General features: G+C 47.5%; 1 protein-coding gene across 1 annotated transcript in view; it reads left to right on the forward strand.

Annotated features, from left to right (window-relative positions):
- FBXO34 (F-box protein 34) overlaps window positions 1-11819 on the forward strand; it is a 26853-nt gene extending 15034 nt beyond the window's left edge. The window contains exons 2-3 of the mRNA XM_009893912.1: window positions 85-284; window positions 9124-11819. Of these exons, the coding sequence (XP_009892214.1) occupies window positions 208-284; window positions 9124-11311 (2265 nt within the window). The 5' untranslated portion in view covers window positions 85-207 and the 3' untranslated portion in view covers window positions 11312-11819. The remainder of the gene's footprint in view (window positions 1-84; window positions 285-9123) is intronic.
- Window positions 11820-15258: the final 3439 nt, after the last annotated feature.

Raw genomic sequence — 15258 nt, forward strand, 5'->3', positions numbered from 1 at the left:
GAAAGAGTCCTTGTCCTGATCATCTGTGCTTCAATCACTGCTGTACTTGAACGTGATCTTATTATGTACCTCTTGTTTGTTCAGTTTCTAGGTGGCAGAGACAGGGTGAAGCTCTGTGTGGGGCGAGGAAAGCTGATGGGGGAGCCTTGTGCGTAACCCAGGATGGACTGGCTGTGACGGCGTGCCTTAGCTGGAGAGGTAGTTACGATGAAGAGTTCCTGCAGAGCTGGCCTCCACAGGGAACCGCTCAATTCCACATCCTCCACCTTCCATCAAGTCAAACGGTATGAACAGACCAGCCGGTCTGCCTATAGTTAAGTATTTAGAACCAATTTAGCCCTCTCCTTACTTTCCTGCTGTTTTGCATGTCACTCAAATGTTTGGTCTAAATCTTACTTTTGGATAGTGTTTAAGTGAAATGTTGTAATGGCTTAAGGGCAGAAATGTTCTTTGACGTTTTTATTTGATAATGACAATTACAGATTCACTAAAGTTGCTACTGTACTTGGAGAAATCTTTGGGATTTTTAGCAACAGCTGTAAATTTATTTGGGAACATGGCTTTGAAGTAAAACTTAATTGGAGAATGGCTTGCCATAGTAGGCTTTAAAACATGCAGTCAGCTTAAAGCAAGCAGAAATACTGGCAATCACTGCTGCGGTTTGTCTTACTATGCAGTAAGTAATTAGATTAGTTTAAGCTCAGATTTTGTATTGCTCACTCTCCTGTGTCTCTTATTAAGAAGAAATGCACGATTGATTTCAAACACTTGTGCTTATGTGACAATTAAGTGAACGCCTCTCACTGTGTCTCGTTATAGGAACACCGTACAGAACAACTTGTCCTTATGCAAATGCAAGAACATGCCAGTTTGTTCGAGTTCAAGCTACTTGAAAATATATGAACCTTTTTTTTTTTTTTTTGCTTTTTCTGAAACCAAGACTCTTAAACTTCCTTAATCTGGAGGAAGAGAGCCAGCTTTCTGGTTTCCAAAAGCTGTGTGGGTTTAAAACAAACTTAAACCTTTGTTCTTTGTGGTTGTGTAGACAGCATATACTTGCTATGTTAGTCTCATGGTAATTTAGCGCTGGAAAAGGCTTCCTGGGTCATCTGGCTCCTTGCTTTCCCAAGCAGTATCTTTATAATCCCTTTTGTAAATTTAGAAGTCCAGCCTAAGAACAATTACATCTTTTCTTCTTTCCTCCTGTAGATTAATCCATTACTGAAGATGACACATTTATCTGTGCGATTAGGAACCTTCTTTTGATTCCCAGCTTATATACTTGTTTGAGCCTCTGTTCCTTTTTCTTCGCTTAAGGGTTACTTCTTATTTTCAGCAGCTTACCTCTTTTGCTGTATTCTGTAAAATGGGGTTGTGTACCCTCACCTGTGGTTTTGCTGTGCTAAATGACCCAAGTGTTATCTATTAGCTTTTTGAATAACTGCTGTTGCCGTCGTTCTGAGTCTGGGTGAATCTCTTCTGAGTCGTGACAAAAAGGGTATAGTGCACTCCAGAGCAGATCTGGCAGGAGGGCTTTTCACTGCTGCCTTGATTATATCACAGAATCACCTCCACTTGCCTCTCTTTCATAGATGTGTCTATGGTGGCCAATGCACCTTTCTTTACCTTCAAAACCTCTTGGTGTTCAGCTTGCTGGTGCGTCACCATCTGTACTTTAGAACTCTATTCCATTGCTGATACTTGGTGCTTTGTGCCTTGGCTCTTTTGGAAATGCCTTCAGTTCTGTGGGTGCACCTGTAGGATTTGTTCCGAGGTCATTCCTAACAAAATCAGAGTGTTCCCAAGGCTGATTCTTGAAGCACGTCTTTGGTTTCCAGGCTGGTATTTTCTTACTCGGCATCACCTGGGGCTGTCTGCTGCGAAGCCAACTTCTTTGTCTATTTTCCCATTCCTCTGCCAATCTGTCTTAACCAGTAAATCTCCTTGTGCCTTCTGAAGTCTGTGCGAGTAAGATACAGTGCATTTGTCTAAAAAGATCACTTTTTTGAGAACTTTCAGGTTAGTCTGGTGTATTGAACTATTCCCTCTTCCCCCTTTTTCTCTGTGTCGCCTTAATCGCCTTTGCTTGCAAAGTACCTTTTATATTGAGCTCAGACTACCAGGTCTGGAGAGGCTGCGATCTCTCGCCCTTCTTTTTCTCCCCTGCAATGCCACCTCCAATGTGCCACATGTTTTATTAACTTGTATTGTTGCCTTTCAAGAGGCGCTTAAATCTTGCTTCTTGGCCTGCAGTTTATGAGCCTATCTATTTTGGATTCTAAAACTGAGATGAGTTACTCCTTGCAGTTTTCATGAAGCTTGTTAATCCTCCCTCTGCCGATGTTCTTGTTCAAATCAACCCCCGGGCTTTTGCCCTCGTGATCACCCTTATCACCCCTCTTTAAAAACGATGCAAAGTCGAATTTCGTATTTTGTGCTGTACCTGGAGTACTCTTAATCTCTGTCCTGACCTTGCTTGCAGCCCTGTTTCTCACCCTGTCCTTTCCCACAAACTGAAGAACCTTTTACTATTTCTCTGTTCTAAATATCTTTGTAGGGGCTTAATGGTGCACCAGTTCTCACATTTATTCCTAGAGTTTTTGATCTCTAAAATACAACTTTCCAAGTGACTTGAAACCTGTGCCGGCTTCTTGTATCCTTCCCGAAGAAGGAACATGTTCAGTTGGAGTTTCTTCTGTTCTTGATAATGAAAACACCTTCTGACTTCTGGAGAATGCCTGCTGGGTTGTGCTGTCTGCAGCAAAATCCTCTGCGCCGCAGTGCAGCTGACTTTGTGAACCAGTTCCTTTCGGTCTTGAGTTTCAAAAGAACAACCTGGTGACTCGCCTTCAGATCTACTTTTGCTTATTCTTTCTTTTGAACTCCGAGTCTCTTCATGATAGTGCGGTCCAAGGTTAATTTCTACAACCTTTCATGTGTTCTCATTATGTATGCACAAAAATGAAGACTAAATAGCATCACTTTGTGTTGGTTCATTAACTGTTTGAAGAAATTTGTTGTGCCATGATATCCAGAAGGATCTTGGTCCTCTTGCAGCTAATAAATTAGAAAACAAATGTTAAGGAAGATAAAACTTCTCCAGAAGGAAACCTGTCACTGTCTCTGTGCTGCTCTGAACAGCTTTCAGCAGAAGTCCTATAAAACCACCACTTTTTTTTTTCTTACTGTCTTTCTCCCAAACGACTTGTGTGATTCCTTCTCATCTTAGCCTGTTCCACCACAGGCACGCGTGCTATCCCATTGTCTTTGAGCTACATGTTTTTGGAGCAGCTTAAGCTTGAGTATCAAATCTTTCAGTTGATCTGGTTCTCCTCTGCTTTATGTCATCCCTGTGTCATCTGTAGTGTGGCTGGGAAGTAGGGAACGTGGGTTTGAGCTTCCTCAGGCTCAACAAGAATTGCTTCTACATCACTCGCTTCACGGTAAGTGCTTTTATACAAAAGGCTGGCAAAGCAATGACACTTCTTCCTGCCCAAGAATTAGAAAGTAGCTGAGACTACTCTGCTTTATGCTGAAGGGTGTGTGTGTGTGCGTTAACTTTGAAATGTATTCACAACTTATTAATGGGTGCTTTATGCTGAAGGGTGTGTGTGTGCGTTAACTTGAAATGTATTCACAACTTATTAATGGGTGGGAGCCCTCAAACTGGAGTAGTCTGAGCGTGTTGGGCTTGGACGTGCAATCTGTCACCCGAAACCTCTGCTTGGTGAAGATGATGGATTTTATAGCTGCTCCTGTATGCAGCTATATTTGGGTGTCATCTCCCTCAAAGTCAGGTTATTTGAACACCTGACATGGGTGAACAAGCAGTGGGGGATCCAAAATTAAGAGTTAGGCACCTACTTTGTGTTTAGCTCCGCCTCATGCTTCTACTTCCCCCCCAGGCTGGCCGCTGGAGCGAAGCGTGCTGCTTCGGCAGTCTTACACCTTCTGATTACCTTCAAAGCCCACGATAATCCTCGCTCGCTCTCCAGTTGGTGCAAGAGGCAGTTTCACAGGCGTCGGGAGGTGGGTCAGGAGTAGTTGCTTTAGTCTGAAGTTACTGCTGCAAGGGAAGTGGGTTTTCTAGAAATCAGACGCCTCCGCAGCTGCTGAAGTTGAACTCGCCCCTAGTCTGGAGCATCGTGCTTCCCAACCCGCCTTTCTGCGAGCTTGGACACTTGCCACGCGCCAGAACAAGCTCCAGTGAGTAGCAGAGCATCGTCCATCCCGGCTGCTCGGCTGGGACTTTCCCGCCCCGGCAGAATCCGTGGAATGCCTTTGAAGCAGCTCTCTGTCTGCTTTGCCTTGCCCCGGCAGTGCAAAGGGGATGGAAATGGTACTGGAGATTGAGCCCAAAGGACTCACCAAGTCCTTCCAGAAATAACAAGTGGTTGACCATAGTTTAACTTGCATTCAGTACTCAGTCCTTCATAATTGTCAGTGTCCTTTAGAGAGGAGCTAAGCTCTATAGACAGAGAAATGGGATGCCAGGGAAGAGAAATGCCTTGCCAGAGGTTATGCTTGGTGTGGGTTTTTATTGTTGTTGGGGTTTTTTCTTCTTTTTATTTTTTTTATTTGGCTTCTGCCTTTTGTTAGTATGTCCTGAGGGTTTTTTCAGAGTTGTAGTTGGCACTGTGTGTGCAGTCAGCAACGCTAGGAACTTTTGTTGACTGGAGTTAGTGTTTACAAAAAGAAATCCACAGGAAACTTTGGGGTTTTGATTGAAATTTTTGCCTTAATAAAACCTTCCGGTGCTTTGCCCAGAAAACTTGCAGTGTGAATATGCTGTTTGAGCAGATTACACTTTGGGGTGTTTTTTTTGTTGCTGTTCTTGCTGGCCAGAGGAAATCTCTTGGCTTCACAGGGCATCATGAGAGTTCCCTGACCCAGGTGCAGCGAGGGGCATCTAGGCTCTCTCTGGACCCTAGAAAGGATATGTGAGAATTGAGCCTTTCCTACCAGGTTTTTCTCTCCAACTTTGGAGCTTCCACTAAAGCAAATATATTTTTTTTTTTTTAGGCTGCTGTGATTTAGAAGATGTATAAATACTAAAAGGGTGCAGAAAGATTCCGGGCCAAGATGGCACAGTAGCTTATGGGCCTTCCCTTCAGTAGGGAGAGGAGGGGTGCGTGCGTGTCTGCACGTTTATGAAGGCATATATTTCTATATCAATCCTGTGTAGTAACTAACATGATAAAACAGTAGTGGAAACAAGCTGTAGTTACGACTTGAAAAAACAGCAGTGTCATTCCAGAAGTGTAAGTATCCTGTTTTTCAGACATGGCTGATTAGAAATAGAAAAACTGGCCCTTTTATTTCAGCAGCTTAAGGATGGAAAAACAGTATAAAGGCAGCACTGCTAGTTGTTTCAGTGCTGATCATTCCTGGCAGAATTATCTCTTATCAGCAATTCAAAACCCACACGTTTGGGATTGAAAACCTTTTATGCTTACTCCATGAACTTCTGAAGAGTTGTCTCTAAAGATAAAATTAGAAAGCTTGACAAAGGGTGGAGGAAAGCAAACACAATTATTCTGGAATTAAGTATCATAGAGAATTGTCAGTGACTTCACCTTTTAACAACTATTTTTGGTGGTTTTAAATATTTAACAACTTACCTGCAGCTGCCACAATTCTCCGCTTGCCAGCACTGAAATGTTGCAGAAATAAGGTAGTCTGTGGGTGGGGACTGGGCTCTGGTTCATCTTCAAAGCAATTTCTGCTGGGAAGCCTTGTTCTAATTCTAGGAGCTGGGAATGAAATGTGCTGCTGACGTGCAGGGAAAACGCTGTCTTTGCCTAAAAGTTCTTATTCCTTAGTGTTCACAGCAAAGCGTGTGTGGGGCCAGGGGCTTTTTGTCTCCTTGTCAGGTAATGTCCATTACTAACATCCCTTGTAAAATGGGAATTCTCTTCCCTGCTGCCCAGAACCTGGGAGGCAGGTGGCACTGCGATTCAGCTGGTCAGGTGGAGTTAGCAGGACTCCTTTTATAGCTGTCTGAAGTTATTAAATGAAGGTTTTCTTTAAATCTGGATCCATTAAAACAGTGCAATGAACTGAATGCTGAATTCAAATGAGGCAATTATTCTGGCAGTAAAACTTCTGACTAAGGCGTAATTTTGTTATGTAAATTATAACTTTTCAACCTTAAATGGTATTGTTGGCTGAGCCAGAGACTAACTGAAACACAGGAGGAAATATAACCTTAAACGAGAAATCCGTAATAGGTGAGGCATAACTCTACCCTTTGTCTTTCTCCATAGACCAGAAATAGCTGGGAGCAGCTGAACCAACTTTGCTGGCTAAACGTGTCCTCTAAGCATGTTGGGGTAACCAGTTTGGTCCTGTTTTCATTCGTACAATACTTGGTCTCACCTTCGTTTGCAGCTTCTCTTAATGAAGGGTGTTGAACCGATTGTCCTGCTGGATTCCTGAAAACTGCTTGAAGAAAGCCTTTTAAAAAACACATGCGGCTCATCTTTCAAACACCCTGGCATGAAAACTCATGAATGAAATTCGATCTTCTGCTCCTAGCTCATGAGATTTCAGCATGCAAAGTCGTGTTATTTAATTGTATTCACCTCTTCTCCCCGGGGTACGGTGGCAGGCAGCCATCAGAGCTTTTCTCTCTCTGGTCTGAAAAGCACAGCTCCAAAATGCCCTTCTGGATGGGGAAGGGAGGGCTGTAGGTTCCGTTCTCTGCAGCAGCTTGCTGCGGTGGTTCACCTGCTGCTCTTCTGGGCTGGGCTCTGGCCCGAGCGCGTTGGTGGCCTGACCCTGCTTAGCTATAAAATGCAACCGAGATGAGGCAGACCCTATGGAAGATGAGGCTGAAACAAACTACGGCAGCCTTGATTTCCCGTACTCTCTTTATTCATCTATTTTAGCACCCTCAGGTTCTATTTTTATCAGATTATTTTAGTTTTTTAGCATCCAACTGAGAAGGCAAACAAAATAGCTCAGTTGCGTTTTGCAGAGGAGACTAAATTGGGCGGTGACCCAGTTCCAACAAGAGCTGGAATCAGCAGGCAGAAGGCATGGGGAGAGAATTAGCCCAGGAACTAGGTAGGTGTATCTGCAGTAACGGGAGCTCTCTTATCGCCGTAGTCTGTAGGTGAAGTGCAGATGGTTTTAGCACTGTCTGGTTGCAAGACCGAGGTGATCATCTTCCTTTTAAAATCAGGAGGGGAGAGAACGTAACAGTATCCTTTGCAGTGTCTGCCTCCTGGCCTTCAAAGCACTGCAGGGGACCAAAGGGGACCCCCTGCGCTTCATGCACACTTGTAGAAAGGTGACCTAAGCCCTTCCTCTTGATGTACCTCCCCAAAACCTCTCTGCCCGGACTTGTCACCCATCATCTTATCACTAGGGCCAGAACGAGGAACTGAAGCCTCGGGGAAGCAATGGTTAAGCAGCATGGCTGCTTCTTCCTCTGCTTGGACAGGTACAGGTGGTGCCTGGCTGAGGTGTTGCCCTCATGTACTCGTGTGTGTTGTGTTAGCAGCTGGAATTGGAGCATCTTGCTTTCAAAGCCTTCCCTCGGCTAGCTCCGGTGCTCTCTGGCTCAGCTCTCCGTTCTGCCATCGGTTTCTCTGGAAGGTCTCTACAGCCCTGGCTAATCCTTGGGGCAGGGCTGGAAGGTCCCCAAGCTGCACTCCAGGTTGCTTGTCTGGCACATCCATGCGCGTTCTTGGTCAGTATCTGCTGTCACGACTTCCCTCTTCCAGCTGTCCTGTGCACTCTGGTGGGTCTGCCTGAAGGGTGAGCGAGCTGGGGTCCCTCCTCCTCGTGTGCCGACCCTACGGGTACCCTGCGTAGCATCAGCGAGGGCGTCTCGAGGTGGGTGTGCGTCCCGATGGCACTGCCGGCAGGGGAGAGCCCAGCGCGACTCTGGCTGCATCTGTCCGATACAAACCCATCATGTGTGTTAACTGCAGGTGTTACAGCTATAAATTTGTCCGACTTTATAGATGTTACGGCTTGAGGTTTTTAATTAAAAACTGTTTTTAGGCTAGAAATGCAATACCAAAGCAACTGCTTTGGTGGTGGCTGTCAAGGGAAACATATTCAGTGTCTGAATGTGTCCGTATCATCAGCTCATGATAAATGTGGCATTGAACCTGCTGTTATTAATCTAGAAAGCATGGATTATCCCCGTTTCAAACAGGAGGCTTTTTAATGTAACAATTCAAAGATTACCATGGAAACATAATCTATAGTTAGTTCTGTAATATGCTTACGTGATACTCCAGGGAGAAGAGCCTGAAGTCTCCTGATAATTGCATCCTATGTGGCAGTGCCCTGGGCTTCTGCGTTTTTTGAGCCTTGACTTGAAGATTACTGCGAAGGTGTAACAGAAAGGAGGAGTGGAGTACCTGGGACTGTTGCAGGAGTGGTGCTGCTGCTGTAATGTCAGCAGCATTCAAGTGTCTCCTTCACAGGTCTTAAATTCTTAACCGTAAAAACACATCCTTGAAAGCGGTTCTGTTCAGCTGTACGTGATGCTTCTGTCACTTTGGGAGGGGGAGTGGCATCTGATTGTGATGGGAAAATATATGAAATTTGCCATTATTGATATACTATAGGATAGAGGTTTCATTTTGGGTGTTATTAGGAGATGAGATAGCTGCTGGGATCTCCTGAATATAATTACACTTGCTAATTTCCCTTCTCAGCTTTAACTGTATTTACTGAAAAGAACATATATATATATATATATATGGTAGTTAATGTCAAGGTAAACCACATGTGCCTTAGAACTGGATGTATGAATGAACAGACATAAGGACAGCTCGAACTCCAGGATGAAGCTCTAACTATTTTTGTACAATAGGTAGAACTTAACTGTTGGGATTTTTCCTTGCAACTCCCTGGAAACAGATTTCTCTACTGGGAAGATCTCTGCTATCTTTAACATCATAATCCTTTTCTCCAAGAAGTTCTCCAAGGGTGGATGTCGCAGCCTTGGTTGCTGTTTTTCCTTTCTCGTGTGGTTTCTTTTGAGGTGTGGGCTGCTTGATGTAGAGTAGGAGGTGTGCTGGTGCCTACTCTGGGACACCTCCTCTAATTCCAGGCAGGCATATTTTGCAACTATAACTTCTCCCCTTTCTGTTTTTCTAGGGTTTCTGGTATGCACTTAAAGCCATATCTCAAGTTACAGAAGAAAGAGCGATCTCCAGAAATAAGCCAGGATTCCCTAAGAGCCCAACCTATGAGCCATCAGAGATCAGCACAAGAAGAAAAATACACCAACTGCACCAAACTGAGCGTTTTCCCAAAACCCTCCCTCGTGACTCCATCTCAAAAGCTTCTGGGGATTATTTATCCAAATACTATGTGCAATATGAATGGGAAAGGTCCAGCGGATGGCCCAAGTGCAAGGGAAAAGAAGAACGCCCTGTCTGCAACCATCCACCAGGGAGAAGAAGGGGAAGGGCCTCTGGATGTCTGGGCTGTAGTGAAACCTGGCAATACAAAGGAGAAGATCGCGTTCTTCGCAGCCCAGCAATGCAGCAGCAACAGCCGGCTGGGCTCTATGAAAATTAAAAGCACGTGGGATATCGATGGAAGAACAGCTAAACGCAGGAAAAAATCGGTTGATCTTAAAAAAGCCAAAATTCAACTGGAAAGAATGAGGGAGGCAAACGCCAGGTGCTCCCAGCCGGAACCTTTTGCCTGCGGCATCGAGCACTGTTCGGTGCATTACGTGAACGATAACGGTGAGGGTGTGTTCCCAGGCCGATCCCTCTCGGTGATAGAGATGGTAGCCTTTCTGGAGCAACGAGCAAGGGCTTTACTGGTGGACTGTGCTAAAACCTGCACGCCTGCTTCTACTACAAGGCTGAGCGCTCAGCCTAAAGGTGCGCTTCCCAGCTCAGACCCTTTCTCCTCCGCCGGGGCGTGCGAGGTACATACGGAGAGGGGACCTTGCGGCAGTAGCGAGCAGCAGCAGAGCGAACCCGTGCGCGTGCTGGACATGGTGGCCAAGCTGGAGTCAGAGTGTCTGAAGCGCCAGAGCGAGCGGGAGGCCGGGAGCCTCTCGCGGAACAACAGCTTCCGCAGAAATGTCGGGAGGGTGCTCCTGGCGAACGGCACCCAGCCCGAGGGAGAGGCAGGGAAGGTCTCCTCCGGGGTCCTGGCTCCAGGGGATGGCTTGGAGGAGGCAGGGCTAGCAGAGGCCAGGTACGGAGGACGGTGCGGTCCTCTGGGTGACACTGAGTTGTGGGATGGCGCTGCCTCTGCTCGGCAGCCTTTTCCTTCTGGGCTGGATACTCGGATGGGGAATGTGAATTCGGGACTTGCTCACGCAGTGTTGGGGATAGGCACTGGCAGGAGCGATTCTGAAATGCGAATTGAGCCTCCCAGACCTCTGCTGTCTGCGTGTCCAGCTGCTGCCAGCTTGCCACCAGATTCCTTGCAGAGCAAGAACGCGACTGTTGATTGTACGTTGAAAGAGCCTGTTATTTTCCCAAAGCAGAGTCTGCACCCTGCTAGGAAGGAGCCCTTATGCATCAGTATATCGGTCACCAAGACTGAGAAAGGATGCAGGAAAGAGCAGCTCTCTAACTCCAGTTCTAGTGAAGATCCGCTCCCAGGGAGGCTGTTTTTTCTCCAGGCTGACCAGCCTGCTGCTCACGAGCAGCAGCCACTACGGGAAAGTACCCAAGAAAAGCCAGGAGAGGTAGCCCAAAATGAGGATGAGGATGCTTTGGCATCTGACAGATCATGCGTCAGAACCAGTGTCCCTACAGAGCCATCTGCCCTTTCTGTTCCTCCGACAGAAGGGGCTTTGCAAGTACTTGATGCTTCCTGCTTAAAAAGGCAGGTTTCGCATGACTTTCTGGAGACCAGGTTTAAAATTCAGCAGCTTTTGGAGCCTCAGCAGTATATGGCCTTCCTGCCTCACCACATCATAGTGAAGATTTTTGGATTGCTTCCTACTAGGAGTCTGGTTGCCCTAAAATGCACTTGCTACTACTTCAAATTCATCATTGAATACTACAACATCAGGCCAGCAGACTCCCGCTGGGTCCGCGATCCCCGCTACAGAGAAGACCCTTGCAAGCAGTGCAAGAAGAAGTATGTGAAAGGGGACGTATCACTGTGCCGGTGGCATCCCAAACCATACTGTCAAGCTTTACCCTACGGGCCTGGGTACTGGATGTGCTGTCACCGGTCCCAGAAGGGCATCCCGGGCTGTAAGTTAGGTCTTCATGACAATCATTGGGTTCCTGCCTGCCACAGCTTTAACCGTGCTATTCATAAGAAAACCAGAGGAGCGGGAGCCGAAGCGGAAGAAGAATATTAGTGCACATACACTTTCCTGCGAGATTGTTTGGGGTAGGAGGAGATTCTCATGCCTTGTGCTGTTTACAGTGTATATAATTGTCGTGGGTTTTTTTCACAGGGCTATGAAACTGCACATACTTAAACACAAGAGCCTTTACCTTTTAGATTAAAGATAGCTTTTAGTCCATCGATGTAAATAACACTATAAAAACTAATTGTACATACAGAGTCTACAGCTGGCTGAACAACGTAATCACTACAATGCAGCTATGATAGTGTTGCGGCTATAGTTGTGTGTGTTTTTAAGTGTCTCGTTTCAAAATCTGTATATCCTGTATAATATATGAATGTTTCTGAGAAGAAACTCTAAATAGGTAAAGGTCAACTTGTTTAAAGAATCTTCAGACAACTTAACTGGACAACCTTAAAATTAGACTAGAACAGATCCATTATAGTAGTGGGGCAGTGGATAAAAAGAGAGGAATATTATTGTATAGTCAGAATATAAAAAGATCTTGGCTACCTTACCCCTGTTGTCTGGTTGTTTTTTTTTTTTTTTTTTTTTTTTTTACTTTAATAAAATGTGCATTCTAGATCTGCCTTACCCCATTTTCTCTTGTAAAACTCTTGCCCCAAAATAAAAATACTGTAAAACTTGTGGCAGAAACTTGGTACTGTGATGTAGTTCAGACTTGCAGTGCGCTTCCTGGAGAGAACTAACAAACAAACAAACAAAAGCCCCAAACCTGTATTACTCGAACTCCCTCCTGTAAGCTATCAAATTCCAGCTTTTCCTTTCCCTCCCATCAGCATGCTTGCAGCTGAGCCTCGGCCGAGGCTCCCGGTGTCCGGAAGGCTGGTGCTAGGTGTGTAAGACTTGCAAAAATAGGCACTTTCCGCTTTGAGTCCTCCTCAGCTCTTGCGTCGGCCCCTCAGCCGGGCACCACGTGCCAGAGGATGGAGCATGGGTCCAGCGGGATGAAAGCGGAGTTGCCTTGGCTCAGCGATGTGCTGGAAGCTTCGCCAGCTGCTGCCTGTGGAATGTTTCCCTTGCGAGAGGAATCCTTGCAGCGCTTCGCCCTGCTCTGGCATCTTGTTTCTGAGGTGTGAGTCGGTGCTTTCCGAGGGGAGTTGTGAAAGTTTGCGTCAGAAGTGCGGGTGAACAGTAATTCCTCAAACTCTGAATGGGAGCTGAGCGTGGCATCTATCCCAGTACGTCCTCAAATGTTTTCCTCTCCTGCAGTGCTGTGTTTCAGAGTGTGGCCTCCAGTTACAGTGTGCCTCCTTGTGCCCAGCTCCCTGCCCAAGAGCGAGCAGTTTGGAAGCCTGGGACCGTTCCTGGGACAACCCAGTGGCCACGTTCAGCTCCTGGGATCAGGAGCCGCAGGCATTTTGCAGCCAAATAGAGAGCAGCACTTGTGTCTGCGTTGGCCGAGTCCCTCCCCTCTCTGCGCTTCATGCTGTGGCCCTTCTCAGAACAAGGATGGACCCCTGGCAATCATCACCACAGCCGAAGCAGACAACATCTGTGACCCGGTGCAAGAAGAGGTGGTGCCACAGTTCCTCTTCTGCCCTGCAGCCCCCAAGGGAGGACCTGGCACAGGGTGAGGACCCTTCAGAGGAACAGCATCTGGATGGGGCGGCCGTGCAGACATCTCCACTGGTTTTCTGACCTGCGGTGGAAGATGAACCAAGGTGTGGGCGGGCGAGCAAAGCTGCGGGCTGGGGGTGGCCCGGCTGAACCACCCACCTCCCTCTGCTTCGCCTGTGTGTGCGCGTGTGCCTAAAACTGCGGTGGGATCGCATGGAGTGACTCATGTTGTTTTCAAGGGTGAGGACAGAGAGGGTTTGAAGGCACATGCTTTTAGTCTTTCCATTAGCAGTGAGAGAAGGAAAACAGCCTTTCCAGCCTGCAGGGTGGGTTCGGTAAGCCCAGGAGTGGCGCAGTGGATTTAAAAGGGATGCTATTTTTTATTTCCCCGGTCCCTGCTTTACCTGCTGCCCCAGCCCCTGGGGGTCGGGCACCCCTCCCGGTGCAATGCCGCAGACGTTATGACAACCAGGAGGAATGAAATTAGAAATCTAAAAGGAGGGTGGGGTTGCCTTGTAATCAGCTGTGAAGAGGGAGAGGAAAAGCAGGATCCCTCATTAATTCGTGACTTCATTCTCATAACGGGGTGCAGGCTTCACCCGAGCTTCAGTCCGCTGTGCTGGGACGAGCAGCAAAACAGCTTTCTGGCAGGAGTTGTCTTCCAAAGCCATCAGCATCAAAGGATTTCAGCTTAATTTCAATTAAGGAAGAGGGGGAAGAAACTGCTTTCCTGCCCCCCACCCAAGACTGGAAAACTCGAGATAACCCGCACTGGGCTGACAGCAGCGAGGGAAGTCCCTGCCAGGCTGAAATAGAAGCAGAGGAGGAAAATATTTTGTAACTAGATAAGGGGCCAGTGAGGTCATTTTTTTTGGAACAGGGTGTGAGATTTTGGTCACCTTTGTTGAACGAGTTGGGGGAGAAAAAAGAATAAAATAATAGCACTGGGCTATTTTGTTCCTTGGAGCAGTTAAATCCTGAGGAGGAGTACTCTGCCCCAGCCCATCCCTGCCCTCCCCCCAAGCTGGAAGGAACATGGGCTGTTTTAGACATCGTTTGTTACGATCGTTGCCGGAACTATCCCTGTTGCACAGCATCGCTGTTAATTGTTTTACAGAACAAACTTTTGCATCCAGAAGGTAGCCACGCTGAGCTGCCCGCAAGCTTTTTTCCCCCGTAAAGTAGTAAAGTGTGGATTTCTGTTTCCATAAGGGCCAGTGGAAGGGAGAACCCAAGATCTGATTAATTTTTTTTTTTTTAATTGCCTCATAGAAAAAAAAAAGATAGTCCCGTGTTGGATTTAGAAAATTCCATGTTCAGAAGAACTGAGGACTAAAGCCTGCGCTGTGTGCTTGACTTCCCTGCCTGGGAGCGGTTGGAGTGTCTGGACTGAATTTCCAAATCTGCCTGTGAAGAAATTGTAATAACATTTCCATTGTTCCTAAGCTTCCAGTTTTCATCAAGCTCGGGATGGGGGGGGAAGGTCCCCTGGCGTGGCCGCCACTGAAAAAGCCACCCGGGGCTGAGGCTTGTGGTTGGGCTCTCGATGCATCCTGCCCGTTCCTACCGCAGCTTTTCCCCCTTTCCTGCATCCCTGCTGCCGGAGCGAGGCTCTGCACTGCGCCGTCGGCGTTCGGCTCCCTTGCGCTGCCCCCAGTCCCCCCCCTGCCGGTCCCCAGAACCCTCATTTCACGCCTGTGCAAAACCGCGCTGATGCATCCCACCTCAAGTCTCTCTCAAGTCTCACTTGCAAAGTGGGAACGGTGCTGAAGCCTCACCCCGGGCTGTATCTCCTCCCCAGCCCGCGTTGGGCTGCTCTGAGCAACCCTGGAGTAGGGACGGGACTGAGGGCGTTACAGGGCTGCTCTCCTGCCACAAACCAGTGTTGGCAGAGGATGAAACCTGCTGATGGCACTGCTTGAGCACAAGTGATGTATGGAACCCGTAGGCACGAGCTCAGCTCGCAGCCGGGCTTGGCTTTGCAGCCAGGCTGCTCTCCTGCGTGGCCATGACCGACCGTGCCACCACCGCGGCAGCCAACTGCCGGAACTCCGTGTGCAGGAGCCCCAGGCTGTTCCCGAGCGCGCAGCAGATGGGAATCACGGGGCATCAGTCCTCCCCGCCAGGTAGCTGCCACAAAAAATGAAGAGGGATGGGGTTTTTTTTACTGCGCGGCCAGTAAAGCATGACCTGCCGGGTCCCGCGGGCAGAGCCTGCCGCTTGCTGCCAGGCACGGCCCTTTCCCACCCCTGTCGCTCAGACACACAACTGTTCGCTTTACTAGTTACCGCCTTCGACAGACACAGGCTTGTGTCCTCCTGAAAGACCCTTGGAAAGAGGAGGGCCCTGCCTTGCCTGCAGAAGTCATTCAGGCT

This window comes from Charadrius vociferus, unplaced genomic scaffold (genome assembly GCF_000708025.1).
Source record: "Charadrius vociferus isolate BGI_N301 unplaced genomic scaffold, ASM70802v2 scaffold49, whole genome shotgun sequence".
Lineage (NCBI taxonomy): Eukaryota > Metazoa > Chordata > Aves > Charadriiformes > Charadriidae > Charadrius > Charadrius vociferus.